Consider the following 27,926-nt stretch of genomic DNA (forward strand, 5'->3'; position numbering starts at 1 on the left):
ATGCGCCGAATAAACATCGTAGTTCACCGATAATAGCCGAAGTCGTAAGGTGGCGAACGCGACTATTGATGCGAGTGAGACAGAGGAACCGTATGAGTGCGCTATAGTGAAGCGACGTCACTGTCGTCGAATACGTGCAAAAGAAAATCGGGGTGATTTCAAGACGCTCACGTATCTCGTCCCTTAAACCATCTTTATTCGCAAAAAAGCCCTCTGTCAAAGTGCTGTGTTCTTCGCACGCGTCTGTGTATAAGATTTCCGGAAGAAAAGAGAAAAAACTAGTACGTATACTCGGTCGGAGTAGCAAGTAGTGCGATGTATTACGTGTGTGCCGGCGTCTAGGATCTACGTTCACGTTCTCGCGTAATCGGTGACTATTTATCGCGTCGGTTATACTATTCGTGTTATTGTTCCCGTGGGCAAAAAGTAGCCATGCGAAAAAGCGATAAATCAGTAAGTGGCCTGTGGCAGCCATTTTCCAGATGAGTTTTCCCCTTTCTTTCGATAAGCAAAGTGCGCTATGTCGTGAAAGAGAAAGAAATCGCAAAGAAGAAAACCGGTGCTTTTATTATGTGTTGCGAGGTACGTTGAAAATATTCGTTGGAGCATATAAGAAAGAATTATCTAGGGAAGTAGCAAAGAAGAACGCTCGTTTGCGTGTATGCGTGTATGCGATCAAGTCTGAGTGGGGGAGGGGGGGTGAACAATACAGAGACCCCCCATTGCCGTGTGTTCGTCTGTTCGTAATCACGTATTACGAGCGTTCCTGTGACTTCATGATGTCAGGCCTAGTTTACAAGTAGAAATTCATTTTCGTCTCGGTAACCTGAAGCGAATCGCGCGATGAGAAAACGGCTTTAAGTATTTTCACCGCACAACAGGTACACGATTTATCATATGGCTCCTTTTCATTCACGGGGCTAACATAACCTCACCATTCTATTTGTTGACTAACCAATTGCCACTGTTTCTAGATGTGTTCTTATTTGTGGGGTTAATTAGAATATCTCATTCTATCATTATAAATGATTATGTGGTAAAATAGTGTTGTGGGAATAAGATGATTCTATTGGTGTATTACCATTGATCAGATCTAAGTTTACTTGTGCGTTCAGAGTGATTATTTTGGTGAAGACTTTAGTGATGTGATGTAACAGAACAAGTTGGATATCAGTGTAATAATGTAGCGGCAACTTTACAGATGGATAAACAGGGATGACTGATAATTGCTGGAATTCTGGTGGTGGTAAGTTTCACTTTTAATGTTTTAACCATAGGCTCATGTGACAATATCACTGCTGAGAGACGGCAAGATTTTCTTTGTAATTACAAGAAAATAATATTGTCTTTGCAACATTATACATTGGAGCAAATAGAATTAAAAATTTTATCAATTTTAATATAATATAACATAGTAAGTTGCTAATTGAGGAACCTATATCAATTTATAAACATAAATACATTATCCTTAATCATTCATTAGCAGTTATTTTTTTGTTGACCCTTCTAGCATGAAAAAGATTGTTTTATAAGAAATGTTTGCTTTATTTGTTCAACTATTAACTGAGATATAATGTTAAAGGTCTCAGTAAAGTTTGCTTTCAATCTTAGAGCATTGTATTAATGAAATTGTTGGAGAAATAAATATTGAAAAAGAACTATAATTCAATCATTGTAGAAACTGATTTTTAGTGTTTTCTAAAAATTCTAATGTTTGGATAAGCAAGATTTATGATTTTTAAAAGACACAATTTTAATAGCGAATACGGGGTTATTTTGACCCGGTATATAATACATAATCGATTAGTATAACGCGGTATTCGACGTGTAAGGGTTAAAGTTTTGAAATTTGAATATTTCGAAATTAAAAATTCTTAAGTTTAATGTTCATCACCTCAAAATCCAAATTTTTAAGTTTCTAGATTAATTAACCTTTATTGGTCTAACGTATGATCGAGAGTTGAAATCTAATTCTAATCTTTGCACACCGAATGCAGAGTCATTTTGATCCACTATGAATTGCATATTCCTATCTGTACTTCTTTTAGTGTACATATGTACTTTGATGTAAAATACATTTTCAATTTTGAATTATAATAGCATTCTTATGCGTTAAGGTGACCCTGTATGAAACAACCGCGGTGTAGAGCATCCGTCTTTCGAGGGTTAATGGCGGAATAGGGAATAACCTTAAACCGCGTCCACGTGTGAAATACAATACTGACAAAGAACTGGTAAAAATATAGCATTTTAGGGAAAACGTACAATTTATATTGGATTAGTGAGAAAAATTTTTATACAAATTTAAATATGGCGGTTGTGGAATAAGTTTCCATTTTCTACGTTGCCGTGATTTTACGTTGCGAAGATACACAAGAGAAATGGAGTTAATTTACAGTTTTTATAATTAAAGTAATTACTACAATAGAAATCAGTTAATAGTTGTACATGTACATATTACTTTCTTTATTGCTGAATTCTTGATCATTCTTGAGAAATGTTTTTTCCTCATTACATTATTATACAGTAGCGTGCACGATAGGCTTCCCCAGGGAAAATGGCGATGGTAGGAGATACGGTTTTAAATACACGGAAGTCCGTAGTTCTGTCACTTGCATCTAGATGTTTACATGAGAAAATTTGACTTGATATTTATTTTATTATTCATATTTCTTAGTTATTTTGTAATATTTCATAGTGAAAAATTATATTATTATTTTTTAAAATACTCTTAATATTAAAACGTATCTTTCAAATTATGGTTATGAAAATTTCTGTTTCCCCTAGAGTACCATTTTCCCTATGGAAGCCTACTTTGCTCGATACTGTACACAGTGAGCCGTAGCGTGCATAAATGTCCATTGCAAAAACAATTGTTCGATTTGTTTTGTATTATTGGCTTGCTGTGAACGGTGGTTTATCTTGTCGAGAACGTAAGCGTACAAGAATCGAGTATAACGGTTTTTCAATACTTTCTAAGATTCATCTTTTTTCCTCTAAGATAACGTAATTATCATACCAGTGAAAACTAAGATGATACAATTAAAGATTTAACCTAACCTAACATAACAATTCTATGAATCTTTATATTACAAGAAATTTTAAATTTTCCGAACTCCAAAATTCTAAGCTTTCAAAATATTAGGTTTCCAAATGTTTAGTATTCTAGAATTTCAACATATCTAGTTATGCCAATGTCTGATTATTATATAAAAAATATAATATACAAATCAGTGAAAATTTGATTATTCGGTTTTTTTTTGCAGATCTTTACGTTTTGAAGTTGCCCGAGTCCGAATATGATGAAATCCGGTGTAGAAAAGTATGTATGTACGTATGTGTGTATGTATTAAGTGTATAAGTTAATTTGATGCCTTAGAAAAAAAATAAACTAAATATTTATTTCTGAAAAATGATAGTAAAATTAATTATTAAACGTCATTGTTATTGACAGTCTTGTTTTATTTATTGCTCGGGAAAGTATTTAAATCTAGAGTCATAATTAACGAAAGGCACTAAATTAATTCTTATACTTAATGTATGTGTATAGTTCTGAGCATAGTAGGCTCTTTTAGAGAAAATGGCGATGATTATTAATGAATAACTTCCTACACATAAAGATACATATCGTAGTTAATGTACCAGTTTTCAAGTGAATTATGTGCTTAGTGATTAGGGAACAAACATACGTTTCATTTTTATGTAGTAGTCAGAAATTTCCTAAGTAAACTTATTTGCTGTTCAAAGTACGAATTTTATAACGGTGGATCATAAAAATCAACAGTTCCAATGCATAATAACTACAATAACATGTATGCCATGCATGATGAGTCGCGTAATACAACAGAGAATTACGCTTGAAATTCATTAAGAAACATCGCTATTAGACTTCTGTAAACCGGTTGAAATACGTATGAGGCACTCGGTGCAATATCAGCCTAACCGTGCAAGAATAATTTTTAAGCATTGGCGTAACTAAGATTTTTTTTCGGGGGTGGTCTAGATCCCTTAGCTTTACTAACAATATCAAATATTTAATAATATTTCATTCTTTTTAACTTAAAAGTAAATTAAGGGATAGCTAATAGCCTTGTTTTAATAATTGGTTTCTGATTTAAGAAATTTTTTTTTCAATATTTTTATGTATTAGTAAGATTTGCTTCTATCACCAGAATTTAACCATCATAGTATACAACACAGTTTTAAAAAGGAAGCGTTTAGTAAACACGAGTGGAAGATAACGCGGTAACTTATCTCTCGTTATTATATATTATCTGTCGTTAACGAAGACACAAAGGTCTATATGGTCAAAGACAGCTCTTCCCAGTTGAATGAAACACCTAGGCTAGAAAAATTTACATTCGAAAAATATTATTTTTGATGAACAGAAAAATGTATTAGGATATGAAATGATCCGTACTGGGAAACCAGTTCATACTGTATCGTACAGTATCGGGCATAGTAGACTTCCCTAGGGAAAAAAGCAATGTAGGGGAAAGAGATCCCACTGTTCACCTAGTATGTATACGCGATGTTCATTTTAACACTAGATTGCCGGAGCGAGTCAATTTACGATTTTATTACTATATAAGAAAAACTTAAATAATTTTTTGTAAAACATATGTTGGTTTTTAATAGAATTATGAAATGTATAAAAATACTAATTCCTTCCCCTCCCCACTCCTTAGTTCCAAAAATCCATATTATAGCAATCTAGTGTTAAATCGAAAATCTAAATTATTTCCGCCAATATTAATTAGAATTTTTTGGTATCTGAACATCATATATTATACTTATTTTATTTATGCAAATTCTATATAAAATTAATTTTTTCTTACTATTCAACCCTCGATAAATTTATCGTCGTATACTCTGCAACAGTGTGTTCCATTCACGATAGGAAACATGATAGCGAACAATGAATAATAGACTAGGCAATGGAAACATTAATGAAAAACCTTGGGTAATTATTAATAACGCATTAGAAATTTTATTTAATGGCAGTATTAAAGATTGATTTGTAGTCACATTTATTTAATGATTTCATGACAATTTGAAATATAATTTTTTTTATTTATTATTAATGAAACAGTTTCATAAAAATAGTGTAGATGTAAAAACAGTGCAGGTCGTAAGCTTTGTTTGTCAGGTGAACTCCTTCGGTGGTTTGACCCGAAAAAGGAGATAATTAGGTTAACGTCTCGTCTGGTTGCATAATCACTTAATTCCAATATCAATCCAGTATCTAGAAACTATCGTATCGTGATCAATTACAGAAGGCTATAATTTTCAATGTATATAATACGTACATATCTTAAGCTTAGAAACACTTGATGGGGCTTATCGAGTACACTACAGTAGATTCTCGTTATATTACCACCTGAGCAATTTGACCTTCGCATGAATTTCTAAGAATACCAGTATTTTCATTTATATGTTCAAGATCAGTGTTAGAAATAAGATATAAAAGTAGCTGCAGAGATATATTTATTCGATTTTATAAGTCGAGTAAAATAAATCTTTAAATACTATCTTATTTAAATAAAAGTATTCCAAATATTATTTTTTGTATCTTCTGTTTATAATGTACCAAGCTAAGACAATGAGGAAAATCTATCTGAAAATTCACGTATAATTGACTACATTTTTCTGATTGTGAGTCAATGTTCTACAGAGTGTAGTGTTTAAATAGATTGGAATGAGTCAAACGTATCCTGCTAGTACTGCCTTGCTAATTATTTTTAGATCCATGAAGAAACTTCAGACTTTTTTATTATCCCAACTGCACGGATTTCCTTGATTCTATGGAATTACTTAGAATCACATTGCATTCTTATCCAGTGAATAGTAAATTTATTCTGAATTTTGGAAAGAATAACATTCACTTATTCATGTTTTCGCAACGTTTCAACCATTTATTTTGATTCTCTAAAAAGTTTCCTTTATTCTTTGAATATATTTTATTGGTTGTTTTACAAGTATTAAAATCATTAAACCCTTATCAAATTCTCTGATTGACAATTAAATAAATTAATCATTGCTATTGTCATTTCAATTCTAATGAAATTTCTAATCGATTATTATTAATTAATTAAGAATACTATTATGCTTTGTGACTATTTTTAGCTTGGTATTTAAGATGGTGTGATTAGCACCAGCGGTCAAAACAAGACGCGTCTTTGGGATTTTATTTAAGGAAAACTCGTGACTTTCTTTAGATCAATGTTTTTACACTTTAAAGAGTATACTTTCACACACTTCTAGTAATTTTTGCACGGAAAAATATTGGAAAGTATAGGAGATACGGTGAATGTACTGAAAGCATATTTTTAAAACGTGTTTTGCGGTAACCACTCTTCTTCGGAGATGGATTATCGAAAATCAAAAAAGAAAAAGAGTTTTTTGTAAAGATTAAATTTTTAGCTCTAAAATCAGAATAGCTAGCAGACAGGTGAAAATTATCTTTACTTCGACACAATATTCATAGGTATTTGTAGCAAATTGCAACAATGAAGCATTCAACCCGTAACATTATCGCGAAATGATAGCGGCACTGTTCTATACAGAGATATGATGTTTCTGTGATATCTTGTGTCGGTTATGAATTTCAGAATACCAAGAAAATTAGCCCACCGCATTAAAAATATCCAAAATAATGATATACAGTGACTCACATATTTGCTCAGGTACTTTTCTAAGAAAGTAAGATGATATCATTTTTTACTATGTATGTATAGGTTAGTGTAGATTTTAATCATATCTGAATATTTGTCTTCTGATTGAAATTTATCAAACTAACGCTATATTATAATATGCTGTACATTAGCTGTACTTTCTCTAAATATTGTATTATATTACCAGTAGCTTTCGCTAGAGAATGTCCTCGTTGAAATACGTAAAGTAACAATATGTACAAATTTCACTCTGTGTATAATAAAGGGTTGACGGTTTAGCGAAGCGGGTAAAGTTGCCGTCTAACCCTTTGTTTGAGAACTCGGGTTCGAATCCTAGCGGGGGTGGTATTGATGTTTTCGTGTTTTTCTTACAAAATCATAACATCAACAGTTGTATTTCAAAAGACTTTTATCAGTAAATAAAAATTCTTATCGAAAACAGTAATATATACAAATTAAAAACATAAATTAATTCAAGAATTTGTTCTATAAAGCTCTCCCAAATTTATCGAAATTCTCTGATGATTAGTAATTTTGCAGCAGTATCCCACATTATTTAGTCTATCAAAGCGTACAAAGTTAGTTCGTCAATGTGGTATTCGAAAATTACTTTAATGTAGTCAGAGGACGTAGAAATTTGACGTAGTCGCAGCTACCGGCCGCAACTATTGGCCACTCCCTCGATCGTTGCGATCGCCTCTACCACCACCGCAACCACATCTAACGGGTCTCTCTACTGCTACCGTATTTATAATATCAATTTAGTTCTATTAAACATAGGAAAACTATGTAGAATCACGAACGAGAAACAAATCTCTAGAATAAAGAATCGATGTAGCGGATAGCGTGCCCCGGTTATTATTCCTGAGGGTCCGCGATTGAATTTCAAAGAGGGGAGGGATTTAGCATATACACATTTTTTAATTCGAATAATTGTTATTATATTCAACCCTTAATGCTAAAAAAAAGAAGAAAGAAAGAAAACTTTGAATTTCATTAATAATGTGGCGTACCAAATTGAACGTTTGCATTGAAAAAATTCAATAATGATTTCTTTGCTAATATAATAATTGTTCTTAGCATGTATCATATTACGTATGACTATCGATAGTATCTTGTGTGAGTTTCACTCTCAGGTAGACACCTACGCTTTGAGAGATATTTTAATACTGTCATAAATATATTTGATAATTTGAAAAGCTCCTTTCGTTAAATTAACTCGTCATGCCGTGCTGTTCCAGGCGCTGGCGTCAAGATGGAGCACTTTCAGGCCGCCCTGGACCCAAGGAAGCAGGAGTTATTGGAGGCTCGCTTTCTCGGAGCAAGGGTGAGCTTAGCACATCTTCTATGTGTAGTTTATCTTTCTTTCTTCTTATTTTCTTCTAAATGTTACCTTATTTCTACGCTATTCACTTACGATAGGGTCCTTAATTAATTGGTTTGAAAGATGTAGCTTTTGCTACGTTACACGTACAGTGGACTCTCGTTATATTGCTGACGAGGCTGTAGGGGCGTAGATTTTTCAACCTTCTTGGAGGGGAAAAAAGAGGGTAGAAGTATATCAACTTTGTAAATTATGATACTGGAAAAGCAGCACTATTATGTTTGAAAATCTGTTTTGAAATCAAATCGTTCTCCTGGTAATATAACGAGAGTCTACTGTATCGCCTATTAAATATTTCTATCGAATCTTTTTTAAACCATCGAATGATGCAAAATATTAAAAGCATAAGATCGAATCAGTAGATAGGTGCGACCGTTTTCTGAAAAACAATAAGAGCGAAGGACAGGGATATAATGGTCAAGGTTAGGTAAAAATAAGAAACAGTGTATCTTCGATCATTTATACACTTTATAATTTTCTGTTTTTCATTATGAAATTTGCTCGATACGGATATAACGTTATCGTTTCTTATCCGCGTGTGCGTCATCGTCTCAGTGAAACAGGAAATTGCTTCTTTTAATACGTTGTGCAGTATTTGAACTTCAGTGAAAACATTGCAAATTTTAAAAATAAATTTCTAATAATGGTACACTTGTGACCACGTTAGGCGTCCCAAAGAAAAGTGGCGATGGTCCCAGATTTACGTCCTTCTCCAAAATGACAATGTAGCGAAAGGGGCCCCTATCACTTGTGTGTACCCGCCCTCATCCGGCACTGGGTGATCGGTACATAAAATTTGGAATAATAGATTAATAAAAAAGAAGAAACTTTCAATAGCGATTATGCAAAGTTATAACAGCGATTGTGCATCTCGATGTCCCGATATATGAACAACGGATGCAGCTAGTGACGTTCTCGTTTATTATTATATCCGCGTCTAACAGAGCATCGCGGTGCAATTGTCGTGCTCTTTTTATCACTTAACCCGTTTACGTTGTCAGAACGAACGGAGGGCAGAAAATTCAAATACGATCGTGGTTTCGATTCATTTTCGGTTGTCTATGAAAATTTATTAATTAAATTCACGCAATTCGTAACTTCTTTTCTCCAATTATATAAAACGAGCGGCCGCGTTTGAAATTCAAATAACGCGCGCCCGGAAATTGAACTGCTAATCTTGAATTATTTATACAGTGATAATATTCATGCGGATGAATTGGTAAAACTAAGTAATTTGGTGTGTTAATGATTAAGAAACGAATAGGAATAATTTTTAGATATGTAAATGAAGTAACTTTCTTCGTAAAATTTCAAAAGTTATTAACACGCTCATTTAACTAGAAAAATAATATAAGGGGGGAAAAATAATTCGAGGTATATTTAGAATAATTTAAAAAAAAAATGTCACTGTTGTGTAGTGTTTGTATCGGCGAATAGAAGGTGCGTAGCGATCTAATAGGCACGTCCCTGAAGGCAATAGAAATCGGAAGTGGAGAGCGCGAGAGAGTCGCCGCGGCTGATTGGCGCACGGATAATGTACAGAGGCCAATTAGCGTGCGTAACATTGGTCTGCCGAACTCGGCGCGGTGGTTACGAATAGTAATACACCATTATATACGCTGTTGCCAGATTTTTTGCATCACGTGTCTCCGTGCTCTGATTAATCACACTGTGGCGTGGCGTGGCTTGTGTGTACGCTTTAAGAATGTCCGAAGGCTATTACGTAAGCAACAATCTCCGATACTCAATTTTTATCTTGCCCGCTTACTTTCTTCCATATTGTTTTTATTTTTTAATCCGCTCGTTTTAGAACGTTGTCGATGAAATTGAATATACTATTGACATACAGATGTTAAGAACGTCGTATTCGAGTCATGTTAGCGGATACAGTTTTCGACGTGACAAGGAAATAACGCACCTGTCGTTCGCCAATTTTCGGATGCAATCGTTAGACTTCGTAACACACGAGCGGTACCGTTCTTCCTTTAATTCCGAGTGAAAGTTTGTAGGTGTGCTCGGCTTAGTTGATCGAAAAGAATACAACGTGATAACACGTTCAACGTTCGTTGAAATGTTAGAATATAAGTAGCTTTATTTATCTTTTGTTGGTTTTGAATTGAAAACAAAAAACACCTGTTTGGTGTTATATGCTAATTGAACTTTTTTTATCAGGTATTAGGTATAATTCTGAATCGAAATTTTTAGATTTTAAAATTTCAAAATTCAAATTTCAAGATCGCAAAATTCTAGAATTCCTAAAGATTCTTAAAGTTTCAAAAAATATTAACAGTAAAATAAATAGTAAATTAAATATCTAGTGAACATTTACACACGAGCGGTAGCGCTTTCTTCTCCTAGATCGCCATTTTTCCTAGGAAATCCCACTTATAACAAAGTACCACTTCTTGCACTTAGAATTACTGCAATAATTCCATTTCTCGCCCATTGTTTCGATTCCTCATGAAAAGAAAACTCGTTAAAAGTGCGAAACATTAGTTTACTTGTTGTGCATGCTTTTTTATGAATAAACTAGCAGGCAGGGTAATTATACTTTTTCTTATTTTGAGCAATATTGCTGCTATAGTGGTTCGTCAGTTTCCGTCGTATTTTATCATTTTTAGTGTTATTATTTAATGTGTATCTATTTTTATGTTTGGAGATCTTCATATATTAATTTTCTTATAGATTTGCTATTTGAGCCATTTGGATAGTTAGACTCATCAAATGGTAAGTTTACTTAAACATACCGTAAATTGGAAACTGCGAATGCACGAGCACATTCTTAATTAATCACGTCAAATATAATCATCAAAACAAATTTCGTAGAGAATCTGTTTGTTCATAAATAACATGAAAAGTTTCGAGATTTATTTTATTCTATACATACATCAGTGGCTATATTTACACGATTCTGAGATGTGGATTGTAAACAGATCTATAATTGTATATTGGGTTGGCTCAATTCAATTGTTGTCAATATTGTTAATTCAATATTTCACACCAATATTCATGCAAATAACTGATAAATTATTGTTCAAACATATTCGTTATACGCATCATTGAATTCAGTACATAATATACGTGAATCGTTGGTTATCAACTTGCTAAGGAATGTTACTCTTTTAGAAATAGTTTTCGGTGATGTTAACTATTTTTAGCATTATCGATCTTGTCTGAAGAAAGTTTACGAGGAGTCGGTAATACAGAGAAGCATTGTACGAATCAATACGAAAACCACCCTCTATCGCGTAAGCATACAAGTTGCGTACATGCAATAGCGTAACACCGGTCAGAGTAGACAGCCAGTCGACGTGCCGTCATTTTAGAAATGTTACAGTAAAAGTGCAAAATTTTACGAGCACACTTTTTGACGAAAATATCAACTAAATATTAACACATTCGATACTGTGGTGGTCATCGAATGTAATAATTAGTAAAAGAAGAAAGAAAAGTATTTTGAATAGCATTCCTTTAATATTATACTGACAGTATAACATTAACTGAATTTCAAAATTTCAGTATTCCAGAATTTCAAAATTCAAATTTTTAAGTTTCAAAATATATAAAGGAATAATTAAATAAAATTATATTGCTATTCTGTTAATTATTAGTAAATTCATAGATTGACTAGTAAATGTACACATTTATTGAGTTGAACGCTTTTACTGTGACATATACAACACTCGACGCCGTTCAGTAGAGCAGCGGCCGATCGTGTCGCGTCGTTTCGCTTCGGGAGAAGTCGAATGTGCACGCCCCCTCTTTCCTTCCGCTGCAGTTGCAGTTCCCCTACCTTTGGTGACACTACTTGCCTCCGGCGGATGCCACTTGAAACGCAGCTTCCGAGGGCTTCGAGCCTTCCTCGGTGTATTCATCAATGTTCCATAGAGATTGATGTTTTACTTGTTGACCTATGTTACATCATGACGTTCATAAACTAAGGGGTAGAGTAATATAGCAGGACGGAATGGTCAAAAGTAGCCTTGAACCGATTTTACTTGGCAATGCACCTTTCCATAGCTTGTCAAAAGAAACCGTAGTATACGAATTTTTAACCCTCCGCATTAACTGGGAGGGTAGTTGTGAATTTTTTCAGATTTTTTTTCGCGAATATTAAGTGCAAAAAAAAATGAAATGCATGTACGAAGGGTTATCTTTTAAGGTGCATATTAGAGAAACTCTCAACGTCACAACTAGTGTAGTAGTAAAAACTTCAGAATTGAAAATATATTGTATCTTTTATAATTATGTTTGACTTGTGTATTTGATCGTGGTTAAATCGAGTTGTAGAGCTTCTGAATAGTTTCTTTTCTTTATCTTTGTACGCTTCATTCTTTCTCCACCTCTTAGCCACTCGGCTTCGAACTCGTGCAAATTCGACATCCAGTCGGGACGTTCCGTCTCCCGAACGAAAACGCACGAATGACACGCGATACCACAAACTCTAGTCAAAAGGAAGATTGATCAAGAAGCAACAGAAAATACAAAGCTTACTTTAATTCTTTTTATCTTCTTAATTATCGAACGAATTAAAAAAAAACTGTTGGTAATAATTAGTTCAGTGATTTCTAATGTTTTCTATGGTAATTATTCTTTAAATATAGAAGGTATTTTTATGAACATCCGGAACCTGCGAATATACACGAGTTACGCCGAGTTGATCCGATTACAAAATGCCGTGAGTCAGGGAAGGTGAAGGACATTCGGGCTACACCCCCGGGGTAACCTCCGTTTATTCCCTGTCTTAAAAGAAATTCAATACGTTGCATCTTGTTGAAAAACTTAAATGCCCAAATTTTTATGTATAATTTCTTACCGTATATTTTTTAGTCTTATTAATCGGCTAAACTTAAAAACTTTAGAATTCAAGTTAACTTTTAAAAATTATTAATTTTTCAGAAAACTGTACACACAGTTTCTTACTAGTCTCATAACACATATCGTTGCGTAATCTAACGTATTCATTCGAATGACTAATTAACTACTCTGCGTAATAATAGATCATTTTCATTCTGAAAATACAAGTTCATAAAGTTTCTTACATTGGAATACACACATACCAACTTTATAAAAAATATGCATCGATCACTAAGCGGATCGAATGAAATATTTCCGATTATTCCAAAAAGAAAAAAATTTTTTTTTTTCTTAGAAAAGATAAAACCGTATTGCTGCGTGACCTACAGTCTTAGGCGAGGGAAATTCATAAAAGCAAGCAAGCTGTTAGTGCATGTTCCCCGTATTGATCCTTTCGATAGTAAGTGGGTACTACGCACATTGCATGGAAAGTTTATACATACCTACCAACCTTGGGAACTGAATACGTACAAGCCAGACTCGCGTTTGACGTTCTTGGATCCTTTCGAGTTTCGAAAGCTTTTTTCATTGTGTATCACCAGTTGTGTGTTCGCCAGTTTTTTTCATTGCCCATTGTGGCTACATCAGTCTCTCTTCTACGCTGGAAGCTGGTATTGTAACATATTCTTCTATTTAACTTGTAAGCAACTTAAGAATTACAAATTTACAAGATTCATTTATTAGTTATCGAAACGGCAAAGAGATACAATTTTTGAAATATAGTATTTATAAATCATGAATGGGGAAAGAAAAGAAAATGGTTGAAAGGATAGCGCACAAATGCTTAAGGTCGCGAACGCTGGAAGTTCGAAGTGCACGTACAGTGTAACGCGGTAGCAGGAGACACCTAAAGTCCAATTCGCAATCTGCATTACCGTCTGCCTTTACCGCCACATTGAACTTCTTTCGCCGACTGCTGATATGTCGACGCCCCGGCAAAGAAAGCGTGTCCCTGTCTTCTTTCCACTCATCAATTCTTTACTTTATCCATATATCTGCTTATCTTATGCATATCATTCAATCATACCTGCAATCGTTCACCTGATTTTGTTTTTACTTAAGTACAGTACCGAGTACGATGGGCTCCCGAGGGAAAATGGCGATGCAGGGGAGGGAACCCCAAATATATAGAAGTACGTTGTCATATCGCGTGCCCTAGTTGCGTGTAAACGTTTAAGTGGGAAAATTTGATTTCATATTTATTTTATATTACTTTTATAATACCTATTAGATAGACTTTCAAATATTTAATAAAATTATATGTAACTAGATGTTCTTATCGAAATAGGAACTTACAGAATCATAGAAAAATTCACGTCACTCAAAATCTTAGAAGTGATTTGTATCGTTTGAATATCTATGATACGTATGTACCTTCATGACTGTATCATATACGAATATTTGATTAACATAGTTAGCAAGATGTAAATGTTTAAGTAGCAAGAAAATGTTTCAAGAGTGACACTTTTTTCTATAACAGAAGGGTTGCTTCCAGCGACCATCTAGTGCCACATACAGGAACTAGGGGATTCGATCGTTACTGATCTACCTACGTTAAGTGTTTGGTTAAGGTTCATATGCCTGAGCCCCACCCTAACTTTATATTTCATTGTATTATACAATTGAATATTTTAACGATTATGTACAAGATATATTTTGTCTTAATATCACGTACAATCATATTTAAACAATTACTACAGTATTTTTATACATATTACATTATATAAAAGGCAGTAGTTGTTTCAAAGTTTCAAAATTTCAAAGATCTCTGTCCCGCTCCAAAAATCTCAACGTCAATGACCTTTGAAGCTTTTGAAATGGTAGACGTTGATATAGTAGTAGGATTCCCGTATCCAACCGTGACACGTTTTAAACATTAATGATCAACATTCTAAGATTACGCTATTGCTGCCATTGTCAATACACGATGCTAGGCGTCAACGCTATTCAATGGCGTGCCGATCGTCACTGCCGTCGCGACTGAAAGGTCGATGGCGTCCTTTTCTGATCGACAAATCCTTAGACGGCTTATGTGCGCGCGTGGCTGAAAGTCCGAATCAGTGACACACGGCACGTCCATCGTGATTTTCAAGCGGCAGTAACTATATTCGAGATCTCTTTTTTTGCCATACGGTACAGAAATACATATATCCAAAAAAGGTGGGTCTACTATGACCAATCAAAGCCGCATTCTTTCCGCTCTGCATAGTGTATGTATTTTGTCAACTCAATGATGCGACTGGTGAATAGATTACGCAATTTGCGCATGCGCGCGGAAAGGAAAAATACTTAAATTTGTCAGCTATCTCGACGAAATGTATGTTGAAATGAATTGAACAAAATATTTTCATGATTTCTCGGGTATAATTATGACGCATGTATCTCGATGCACGATGTATACGGATTTTATTCTTGAATATTTTAAATAGTTTTATGTGACAGCAATAATCAATGTAATCGCTAAGATCTGATGGAGAAAATCTAAAGTGGCGCCGCCGACGCTCTGATTTCTAAGCTAACAAAGTTCCACCTGCCACGTTATTTACCTAGTTAGTTTACGATTTGTTCGGGAAGAAACATATCAAAGTAGAGTACCTTGGAGAAGTTTCTTATAGAAGTAATAAAACATATAATAGCAATGTATTCAACCCTGTGTTAGTCTGATAAAACAAAAGTGAGGAAAATTTACTAGTTGCAAACATGGAGTAGAATTATAAAAAATGTTAAAGCAGCTTATAGAGTTTACTTTGTGTACATTTGCATTTTTAAGTTTTCAAATGCAAAATTCAAATATCGAAGTAAAATTTCAAAATTCATATTTCAAGGTAACCCTATACATCAGTTTAAAAAAAGTCCGGATGTAATAATATAAAAAAAAATACGCATTGCATCTTCTTCATTTAGTATATATAGCCACATCTAAAAACAAATAAACAAAAAATAAAAAATAATTGATTGATAATTGCATCGAATTACGAAGAAGATTTTATCCCGAATGAAATCGCAAGAAGTCGTCCTTGCAACGTACAATGCGCACACACCGTTTACACGGCATCGGAGAAACATACCTAACCTTACCCGAAGCGGTGTGCACGGAAAACCGCGTGGCTGAACGGTGAGCAGAGCGCAAGCCGAAGCAGCGAGGCAACGTCGCGTGGCCGACCAGCTGATCGGCCAGAGACATGCGGCAGCGCCGAGTAGAAGGGGAGAATCGCGCGCGACTGGGCTAATGAGTGTGCGACCTATTGGGAGGTCATTGGAGGGGGCTAACCCAACGTATGGAGGGGAAACAGTGGCTCGTTCTATAAAGAAGAGGGGATAGTCGTTGCTGCGTTGCCGTCGCATCAAATACCCATGGTTGTTTTGCACCATCAAATGCCATTGGACGGTCTTTTTTTTTTTTTTTAAATAAAATTACATATTTCACTTTACGTGCACTTTGGCATGTAAATATTTTAATTATAACTAAATTTCGTATTAGGCATTATAAGGAATATAATAAAAGATGTCTTGGCTATACCCAGCGGCGACTGTACTAAACTAGTACGTACATTGAAAAAACTGAAAACACATTATGGTGGGTGCGACGTTGTCACAGCATCCGAAATATTGCAACGTTGCTCCTTGTCTGAATGTCGCATCGATAGGCACTTCTATTCCTTCGTACGTGGTCAAAACGAAAGGCACGCGAAGTATGTAACACTATTAGGTAATTATTATTTCTCCACTTTATCGTAACTTAGAAAATTGTGAATGAAGTGATTATTTAAAACACACTGTGCGTGGAATAAGAATTAATAGTGAACGAAGCAAAGTATCGTGGCTGATCACACGTCACGAATAATTGAAAATTATGAAAATTTAATAAAACACAGAGGTGAAAAAACACTGTAACGACACCATTAGAGTGTAAATGCGCGACTACCGACAAACATTGCGTCGTTGCATCTAAAATCTGACATACACTCCCACCTGCTCGCCTGCCTGAGCAGTTATGTTCGTCGGTCGTCATCTCGTACGTACGCTCAACTCCTCCATCCCCTCCACCGAGACCACGTCTCGCTAATACGCCCTCACACTGGCTGAAACACACATCGCCTTGGCAGGAGCGTAAGCAGTGGCGCCACTGTAAGGGTACTTACGTTTTTCAATTTTCTGTCAGGTGCCACTCTCTATAGATGATGGTTACAGTAGCGCAACTAGAGGGAGGGGGGTCAGCTGACCTTTTCGATCATAAAGAAATTAAAAAACTTTTTAAAATAAACAAAAATAAAAATTAGATTTAACATCATAAAGAATGAAAGAAAATATTTTTTATTCCCTCTATTGAATAGTTATGGTTGCGCCACTGAATGGTTAAATTATAGAAATTGATACAAGAATGTAAATAATTCTGGATTTTTAATTTTGTTGATAAGTTCAGTTTATTATTATTGGATCAATTCTAAACATTGAATTCAAGTACTGCTGTATTATATTGAGGACAGTAGATTTTTCTAGGGAAAATGGCGATATAGGGGGAAAAAGACCCACTGTCCACCTGTGAATGTTTACTCGGGAAAATTTTTTAATTTTGAAATTTTGCGATCTAAACTTAGAATTTTGGATTTTGAAATTTTTAAATTTAAACTTCGGAATTTTAAACTTAAATTTTGAAACCTGGAAATGAAATGATAATATATGATAAATATTGAATGTTATATACTCAATCATTAAAAATTATTTTATTCTATGATCACATAGAATTGTGATCTTCCCCTATGTCGCCATTGTATAAAATAACGTCCTGTGAACTGTTCGGTACTTTTTAAACATCTCTTTTACATGATACCTAAATTTCAATATTTTACATTTTTCTTTTTAAAATTAATCTTTAGAAGACTGGGACGGAACCCCTTTTGGGGCTTGTGTATATGTCCTGAAATTCTGTACTAAAGGTCAAAAAAGAAAATCATGGGATGAAGGGTTAATAGTTAATAGTAGAATTTGTTGGAGTGTATAAGAACGGCAGAAGGCAGATTACCGATCACGTACAGGGTACAGCACACCCTTTGCACGCCGTAGTGGCACAGCCACACTTCGCCACATCGATTTTACCGGCTCGGTTGCACTCACACTCGGTCGACCCGTTCACTGAAGGAATGTCTCATACGCCTCTCTCTGACTCCCTTTTCCTCTCCTGGCCCTACCCCTGCAAAAGCTCTCCGTCACTCAGCCTACCTCTCTTTTCAACTCTCTATCCCATCCCTCTCCGCCCAAGCTCACCAACCTCTGGCTTGCCCCCTCCCCCTCCTCTCTCTTTCTCTCCTTCCCTGTCTGTTGTGATCGTGGGGCGGTAGCGGCGCCGCGGGGAGATGGAAGTTGCACCTTTTGCCGCATCTCGGAATCTCGCGCGTTGCTCATTTGCCGTACATAGAGGAGAGGAGAAGCGAGACAAGGAAAGAGATAGAGGAGAGAGTGTAGAACGAAGAAAGAGAGGAAACCCTCCCGCTAGAGTAGTAGTATGCGAACGGTACGGTGGTCAGACAGTTTCAGTTCCGTTTCGATTAGGCGAGACTACGCCGGATTTTTCGCTTCCGAGTTTGGCCCCGTGAATACGTACGCGTAATGCCGTTTATCGTGGCCATTGACGGCACTCGGTGCTGCTGTGAGTGCTGTTGCTGCTTACCCGGCATGCTAACTGCACGCCACTTTTATGAGTGGAACCTCACTGTTGACGAAGATACCAAGTGAACCCCCAACCTTCTATGAGTGTGTTATATATGTACGACGTGTTTATATCATTCGTTACATACTCTATGATTATGATCGTAAAAGGGTCCGATCGTCAGGAATAAAGGAGTCCATTGTAATATCCGCATGTCCCGATTCACTAGGTTCGTACATATTACTACTTCCTATGTAATCTTACGCACACTCACGCAAGCGCACACCAGGCACCCACGAAGCTGTCTTAAAGGCAAATCGCCGACGAAGATACGATTCTTCGGCCCTCTAGCCCAGTTCCGGGCATAGACATTGATCCATCGATAAAGAAGTTCTCTAGCATTCTCATGAAAATACCAGAAAATACAATACAAATTATTTATAACAACTAACCTGAAAATTCATTATTTCTTTAATTAATGATTACCCGATATATAAGTGTTTTCCATTCAAATAGCTATACATATCCTTGTATAATCTAAAAATGATCATTCCCTTGTGTATGTAATTAGAATATTTAATTGTACAAAGATGATTTTTAAAATAATTTGCTGATGTGACAAAATATATGCTTTACTTTCTAAACAGACCGCCATTTTTAAATAGTAGATAGGGATAGTGTATATACGTAATATACACGTGTACTTTGATACATTATTTTTAATATAATCAGTTTCAGGTAATTATACAAATTGAATATATCAATAATTAATTATCCTGTAAGTAGAAATTAAATGTCACTTTGCTACATTATCCAGAACAAGCATAAATTTAAATAAATATTCGAATTTCTGTTGCGGTATTAAAGATTAATGTATAGGAAACGAAGAAATTTTTATAAATTTATTTATATTTATTGCAAATAAATAAATGTAGATATAAATAATACAAATAGATACATGGAAATATATATTTATTTATCCCTATTTATTAGAAATTGTCGAAAAAAAATTTTGCGAATTTTAAAAAATTTGCAAAATTTAGTATTCGCGATGCTTTGAATGGATAAGCACCAGTGACAGAGCGTGGAATTCGAACGTGTACGTTCCGGCAATGAAACGGCGCAAACGCGTGACCGCGTCCATGAGGACTAACCATTAATCCGGGTTCTTAACCGCGCGCGGAGTAAACGTGGCTGACACGCCGCCAATGATAATAATAAGAGTGCGTAATTTATCGGTTGAATCGACGTCACAAAGCCGTCTGACGTAGTATGTCGTCGTTTGTTGTTGTTAGTAATCGTCGAAGCGAGTTTCAGTTTGTATCGTATACGATAGGAATAAATCAGTTAACTAGCCGGCCTGACCAAAGAGTTCAGACGCGAAACAGTGAGTAAAACTGCCCCCTCGCGGAGCGCGTCCGTGGTTCCGAATCCAACCACTCCTCTGCCATCGAGAAGTTCCTTACACCTCCTCTACCCCTCTGGCTCTATTCTCATTCTCTGTTTCGCTACTTCCACCCCCTCTCCGTTTCCCGCTCTTCCCACTTGCCCCGCAACTCCCTGCCCTTACGTCGTTCCCCTCCGTTAGGGTCCTCCATTTTGTCGTGATTCCTTTACCTCTAAACATATATCGGAGATTTTATTCATTCGCTGATATTGACATTTACGGAGAAATTGTGCGCGTAACCGTGCCTATGGTTGACATACTGTTTATTAGCTCAAACAGCAAATACGACTATGGGGCTCCACCATAGGCTCTCCTGGAAGGTGTCACCTATCTTTCTTACTCTCTTGTACTGTCTTTTTTCCACTCTCATTTCAAAGACCACTTTTCAGATTTCAATAATTTTTCATAATTTTAACCTCTCTGTGAAAGTACCATTCTGACATAGGCATATTTTTTTTTCAGATGTCTGCTGGGTCACAAATTCAGATGGCACCTCAATCAACCGTAAACTCTGGTCAGTCGGTTCATAGTCAAGACTCGAACATGAGCACCGGTAAGTTCATTTTGTTATTAATAATTTATAGAAGGATTAACTTTAATGCGGTTGTAGGCTCATCGCATAGTGATAAGGAGGTAGATCCAAATACTCCTGAGAAAGTACCAAGAACTCCTTCAGAAAGGAAAAGAAAACGTAAAGCAGATGATGGAGGTGGTGGAGTAACTGGAGGACCTATAGGAAGCAAAGGGTCCAGATCGGTGATTGCTCTTGAGAATAAAAAGATCAATGATTATTTTCCAAAGCACCACTTAGGCAATAGTCCCATTAGGCATGGGGGCGCTAAGAGTCCCTCCCCTCAACAGGGGTATCCTATGGTAAATATATTATTAATTAACTTTCTTCCTAAGACTCCTTTCTGATATATATTTTTTGTTCAACAGTATCCACCATCACCTCAACAACTCCTTTCACCGCAAGTAACAACACCCAATTCTTCGGTGGCCGAATTTTCTTCACTGATGCAGCCACCAAGACCTCATCCTCAACCTCCACCTCCTCCTCCACCAGCCTCTACACAACCTGCAGGCTCAATGGTCAGCAAGCAGGTGCAGGTAAGGCCTACCAACCTCAGTAGGACAAGCCAGGTCAGGCAAGCGAAGACTAACACCCCAAATGTAAGCAACATTCGATAATTTTTGCAAGCATTTTATAAGAAATGACCCATAATTCAAAATGTCCAATAAATCTACTTTATTTCTTTGTTTTATTTCTGTTATAAAGGGGTTATTTTAATTTATAAAAATTCATTGTCAAATGGGTACTTCTTGTCAGATGTTTGCAGTAAACTTCTGGCTAAACTGTAGCACTGTATCCATTTGTTATCATAGGAGGCAGGCTACCTTGTCGGCGAAGAAAATTTTTCTTTCGCTTTTCAATTAATATAGGTGTGCATGTTTCGTTCTAAATATGCTTACATTTAATGAAGTTGAATTTATAATTATTTTGATGGAGAATATAAATTTAAATGCGTACATTTTTGGTGTTTTCCTTGCTGCCTGTATTATTATCTATATGTTTGGGTTTTTTCTTAGTAGTTTTGTCATTCAATGAATCAGCTTCTTTTTTTCCAATGGCATAATATGTAGAAATATATGATCAGTATATTACACAAATACTTACGGATTAAAATTCTATATGAAATTGTGAAAGTGTTGCACTAAACACATCTTCATCTGCATGTTACTTCTCTGTTCGGGCGCAGCAAGGTATCTAGTATTTTCTCAACTATGCTGACAAATGCATTCAGATGTGTTACAGTAACTTGTCTTTGATTTATCATAAATATGGTAATTGTATTTCAGACAGAACTTACTTGCCAGAGGATACAGGAATTCGAAACCCAAGCCTCGTCGGATTTAGAATTACGAAATAATAAAATTGATGAATTAAATAGAGTAAGTAATTGAATTCGAGGTCAATTAGAATTATTGATGTAACTAGGATTTTTGTATTTTCTATGGGCTTCCAGAGATAATATTCGAATCTCAGAATTTTAGAACGATCAGGTCCTAATCCCCGTATTTTCATCCTGGCTCCTATCTAGTTACGCCAATGATTGAAATTCATAGTATTGTTTATAATTATAAGTAAATTTATCTATACATATTTTTTTTTTGTTTTCAGACAACAGACGAACTTAGGCATCAAATGGCTAACCAGCAAAAAGTAATCGAGCAGCACAAATCCCATATAAATAAGTGTATAGATGTTGTAAAGAAATTACTGAAAGAAAAATCAAACATAGAAAAAAAAGAGGCTAGACAAAAATGTATGCAAAATAGACTAAGGTTGGGTCAATTTGTAACGCAAAGGGTGGGCGCGACGTTTCAAGAGAATTGGACGGACGGTTATGCGTTTCAAGAATTAGCAAGACGGCAAGAGGAGATAGCGACTGAACGTGAAGAAATTGATAAACAAAAAAAGCTTCTACTCAAAAAGAGGCCGTCGAACAGTGAAACTGGTAGAAAACGTAGTCAGCCTCAACCTTCGTTGCATAATGGCACGGAAGCTACATTCTTAAAGCCAGATGCAGTACCTGGATCTTATACGTGGCAAGAGTATTACGAAGCTGATGAAATACTCAAGGTATTATTTTTCAAATCTATTAACATAACTTCTCAGCAAAAACTATTAGCTGTCAGATAAAGTTCGCGAGATTCTTTTTATTTATTGTTCTCGGTTAATCCCACATCCGACGTGTTGAAGCTGCGTCCTCACTGAAGCAACAACGAGTAACTTTTTGTTAATGTTGATGTATCTTGACAAAATCTCTGCTTGTTACTGAATGTTTCTATACATTTCTTTGCGTTTCTGTTACCATTGATAAATGTTGCTGCTTGTTGTCCGTTTCCATTCGGACAATCAATTCTAAAAATTTTTATTTTTATTTTAAAAGTTTCATTCCAAAAATCAAAGAGAAATAGTTAATACGCGGAAACACGTGACAACAGCAGCAAATGCTTCTCCACTGCGGACGCTTTATCCCCCGATGCACAACGTATTAACCCTTCTACAGTGCAGTCTGTGTCATTACCCAAACTTACAAACCATGTACAAGGATATTAACCCTATTAAAATTAAATGTGTAATTTTTAAAGGAAAAGTGTAAAATTTAGAAAATTAAAATAATATGAAATATTATTAATTAATTAAAATTGTGGCTCTTTCTATGGTCTGCTGTTCGAGGGTTAATATGCTTGAAACTTGTTGCTAGCAATAAATCTTGTTTTGAAACCCAAACAAAATCCAAATGTTCCTTAGATTATGTTGCTTCAATGTGGACAAAATGTTTCTGTAAGTAGATGCTTGTTGGAAGTGTCTTGAAACATATAGCAACAAGGAGCGACAAAAAGTTGCTCGTTGTTGCTCCAGTAAGGACGTAGTTTGACTGCCCATTGTTATAATCTTTTTGTTTGATTTCATAGTTGAGACAAAGCGCGTTGAAAAAGGAGGATGCAGATTTACAACTGGAAATGGAAAAACTCGAAAGAGAAAGGAACTTACACATCAGAGAGCTGAAACGTATTCACAACGAGGACCAATCGAGATTTAATTCTCATCCTGTATTGAACGAACGTTACCTTCTACTAATGTTGTTAGGAAAAGGTGGTTTCAGTGAGGTGCATAAGGTAAATGAAAAAAATTGTTAACACCAGTGGTGGGTCGTAAGAATTTGTAATGGTGGGGCTGAAATAGTAAAATATGGATAAAACTAAAATTCAAAATTTTAATAATAAAATTCCAATTCTAAAATTATGTTTGAAATTTTTATATAAACTTCCATTTTATATTGGATGCACTACAGTCTTAGTGGACGAGTCGCCACTGTAAAATAGTAAACAATTTTTGAGTTGTTATTTTAAGTATTTTAATTCTTTTTATTATTATATTAGGCATTTGACTTAAAGGAGCAACGATACGTCGCTTGTAAAGTGCATCAACTAAATAAAGACTGGAAAGAGGATAAGAAAGCTAATTATATTAAGTGAGTATTTTTAGATGATATTTTTGTGGATAAATTATTTGATATTAGTTACCAATATCGATTATTTATATGCAAAATAATACTATATTTAAGACGAAAACAGACCAACGTGGAATATTTTTACGTCAATTAATAAATATCATTTATTGACAATTATGTATTTTATATTGAAAGAATTATTTAAAAGCGTTGTTCTTTCAGAATTTTTCTATGATTTGATATTTTTTTCTACAGGCATGCGTTACGAGAGTACAATATACATAAGGCTCTTGATCATCCTCGCGTTGTGAAATTGTATGATGTGTTTGAAATTGACGCCAACTCTTTTTGTACTGTCTTGGAATATTGTGATGGCCATGATTTAGATTTTTACCTCAAGCAGGTATATTAATGAACCTTTAACATTTTTTCATACATTCCAGATTTTATAAAATATTCATTTCATTTTAGCATAAGACTATACCAGAAAGAGAAGCAAGATCTATTGTTATGCAAGTTGTATCTGCATTAAAGTACCTCAATGAAATAAAACCCCCAGTCATACATTATGATTTAAAACCAGGTAAATTCTTCTTAAATTGTAATATTTATAGGAAAATGTTTATGTGATTTTCAACATAACTCTGTATAATAAACTAATCATTTATTTTTTTAACTCCTTTCCGATTATTCCATAGGTAATATATTATTAACCGAAGGTAATGTTTGCGGAGAGATAAAAATTACAGATTTCGGATTAAGCAAAGTAATGGACGAAGAAAACTACAATCCAGACCATGGAATGGATTTAACATCTCAAGGAGCTGGTACCTATTGGTATGTACTTAGGAGTTATCAAATATCCAGTGGCGTAACTAGGTTTCAGAGGTTAATAAATCCAGCTAGTACTTCTGTTTCTTATTCGTTGATATAAAAAATGTATATTTATAATTTTCAGGTATCTACCGCCAGAGTGTTTTGTTATTGGTAAAAATCCTCCTAAAATATCGTCAAAAGTTGATGTATGGAGCGTGGGCGTTATATTTTATCAATGTCTTTACGGCAAAAAGGTATGATTAATCATTATCCTTTGAAAAACGGATACAGGTTTACTTCGACCTATAACAATATCATTATAAATTGTGTATAAAACTTCAGATATATTTAATTACAAAAAAGTATATACACACATCGGAAGGAATCCACGTAGGAACATGCAGTTCGTATCGGGTTAAAGTGATCCCGCAAAATTTTAATTTTGAATTTTTGAAATTTTGAAATTTTAACCCTTGGGCTACGAATGTCGGGTCATTTTGACTCGGTACGTATTATGTACTGCAGAAGTGCACAGCAAGTTATGAAACTGGCACGGGTGCCCGAGGCTGCCCGCAGACACGACTACGGGCACAGATTCGAACTAATAATTTAAGAGTGATAAAACCTGCAGTAGAATAGATGCGAGCCCGAGTCGAGTCCGCAGGCACCCAGGCTCCATAATTTCGTGTGTACGCTTGGCATGGTGTGCGAAAGTTACCTTGCTTTTTATATTAAGTATACAAGTTAATTCGGTGCTTTTAACATTACATCTTTTTAATTGCTACTTTAAAGTTTTCCGCCTTGGTTTGAATCGTTACTAATAAATGGCACCAAATTATTGACTATTTGAATAATTAAAGTTACTATGACCTTTCAAGAAATCTATGAATTAAAAAAATAAAAAGCCATTGAATTAATTTGTACACCTAATTAAATGTTAATTCGGTGGAATCTAACATGTATACAAATGTGCTTTCAGCCTTTTGGACATAATCAATCCCAGGCTACCATTTTAGAAGAAAATACAATTTTGAAAGCCACTGAAGTTCAGTTCGCGAATAAACCAACAGTTAGCAACGAAGCAAAGGTATATATTTATCTTACTATTAACCCTTTGGCTCCAAGTTTAAACACTCTGCGTGTCTATAAAATGAAAGTTACTATCGTCTACTATAGTTGCATTATATATTGCATTTCGGGCAAAATACTTATTTCTATTAACACGAGATTTTATCAGACGATTTTAGAATCTTGGAATCTTAGAATTCTAGAATTCAAATCTATTTGAGCAGACCTAGCCAGGTCAGAAATTTGAAAAGATAATCGCCATATACGTCTATAGCAGTCAGACAAACTATTTATGTGTTGAAATGAAATTCTATTGTTTTCTTGTTTATTCTTTCAGAGTTTCATAAGAAGTTGCCTAGCATATAGGAAAGAAGAGCGCATAGATGTATTGACATTAGCTAGACACGAATATTTACAACCTCCAGTGCCAAAGCATGGCCGGCAAGCGAATAATCAACAGCAGCAGCAGCAGCAACAACAAATTCAGCAACAGCAGCAAACGTCGTTTAGCATTGGCATGTTTAGTGGTATGAACGCGTCGAGCAGTTCGTAGTGGAAAGGAACTAAAGGGAGAAATCTTCGATACGCTGATACATGCCAAATCTTGAACACTGAACTGCACACCATCTCATCTTAGCGATTGCTATAACGAATTGTAAATAAAAAAAAAAAGAAACCGGAATAGTATCACCACTACCACCTCCACTTATCACCACCACACCTCTACAACTACACTTACAGGCCGACAACTACATAGGACATTTGCAAGAGAGATGCGAGACTGGTCGCCGCAAGTCCAGGAGCCTTGCGTCTTTCTAGAAGACAAGTTTATTCAGCATGACAAAAGAAAACGAAAAAAAAAAATAATAATAATGATAATGTTGTGTTCGTAAATATTCAATTGTATTATCGTTCCTTGTATCAAAACACACAGTGGGCTGACTCGATAAATAGTGAAAGAAAACGGATAAACATGTGATAAGTCATTGTGAATTAAAAAAAAAAAAAGAAAAAGTGAAGCACGGCGACAGAAAAATTATTGCAAGTGAAAACGAAGAAATTACTCGGTGAAGATAAAAAATAATATGTCAGAGCAGTTTTTCTCTCGAGGGACTTTGCTTATCTGCGGAGACGTTCCTCTCTTCTGATGATTAAACGTATGCATGAATGAGTGTGACCGAAAGATTGTTAAAACTAGCGTGCGTGTATATATTTATACTATATATATATATATACTAATAAATCGGATATAATATATATATATGGTGTAAAGAAACAAGGACAAGCATTGACAGTGGAAAGACAACTGTGGTGGATCCTCGCATGACCTCCGTGCAGTCAAGTATTCCATGAATATTTGACTGCATATCATGTTACTTTATTCAAATATTAACATTATTACTTATATCATGACTAATAACAATTAACATACACACATGAGGAAATTTGGTTGGTTGTTCCTATTCTGAAACGAGAGTGGGCTTTAATATATTAAACACACAGGATTGGTCTAAGGTTCGAATGCAATGAATTGAGAATGCTCCCAAATGAAATGTATCAAAATCGTAGTCCACCACGTGCACATGTACATTTTTTTTTCTTCTCTCTAGAGTGGACTTCGGCGCATTATGATCTTACTTCTTTTTCAATTATAATCAGGTGTTTAAAAAAAAAAATTTTTTAAGGTAAGAATCATAATACAATATTATTGACCTGATTATTATTTCTTTATTCATAATTTGTTTTATATATGTACGTTATATAGATAATTATGAAATAGAAGATTAAGTTATTTTATCAAGTGCCCTTGCTTTGTATTATAGTCGTGTCTGTCGACAAAACTGCAGCTTTTGGGAGTAAGAGAGTTGTTAAAATGTTGTAAGTTGTTGGTACAATGATGTGGGCACGGTATTGATCGTTCAATACCCAAACACGATTGGCAAAAGTATGGTCAGAGGAGAATACATTACAAGTCTGAACAGAGTCTACTATCAGATCCATCGCTTCTATT

General features: G+C 35.1%; 1 protein-coding gene and 1 long non-coding RNA gene across 22 annotated transcripts; one reads left to right on the plus strand and one right to left on the minus strand.

Moving 5' to 3' along the window:
- On the plus strand, positions 1-27,911 carry LOC114870925 (serine/threonine-protein kinase tousled-like 2). Of its 21 annotated transcripts, none has more exons than XM_046287369.1 (16): positions 2-1,246; positions 3,267-3,330; positions 7,916-8,001; positions 20,472-20,562; positions 20,620-20,882; positions 20,949-21,182; positions 21,870-21,962; positions 22,192-22,653; positions 23,493-23,696; positions 23,961-24,052; positions 24,287-24,434; positions 24,503-24,614; positions 24,730-24,868; positions 24,990-25,101; positions 25,827-25,934; positions 26,253-27,911. In XM_046287369.1, the coding sequence occupies exons 2-16, from the start codon at positions 3,300-3,302 to the stop codon at positions 26,466-26,468; spliced, it is 2,391 nt and encodes a 796-aa protein (XP_046143325.1). In that variant the 5' UTR covers positions 2-1,246; positions 3,267-3,299; the 3' UTR covers positions 26,469-27,911. The 21 variants fall into 21 exon arrangements, with proteins under 21 accessions (XP_029032015.1, XP_046143325.1, XP_029032003.1 ...); XM_029176170.2 differs by lacking the exon at positions 3,267-3,330 and having other exon boundaries at positions 2-881; positions 975-1,246; XM_029176179.2 differs by lacking the exon at positions 7,916-8,001 and having other exon boundaries at positions 2-881; positions 1,202-1,246; positions 3,267-3,322.
- On the minus strand, positions 13,572-16,555 carry LOC114870928. The gene is made up of 2 exons (XR_003788447.2): positions 16,467-16,555; positions 13,572-15,834 (listed from the first exon to the last, which is right to left on the minus strand). It is a non-coding gene; the product is annotated as an uncharacterized LOC114870928 (long non-coding RNA).
- Positions 27,912-27,926: the final 15 nt, after the last annotated feature.

Source organism: Osmia bicornis, chromosome 1, assembly GCF_907164935.1.
Source record: "Osmia bicornis bicornis chromosome 1, iOsmBic2.1, whole genome shotgun sequence".
In the NCBI taxonomy this organism is placed as follows: Eukaryota; Metazoa; Arthropoda; class Insecta; order Hymenoptera; family Megachilidae; genus Osmia; species Osmia bicornis.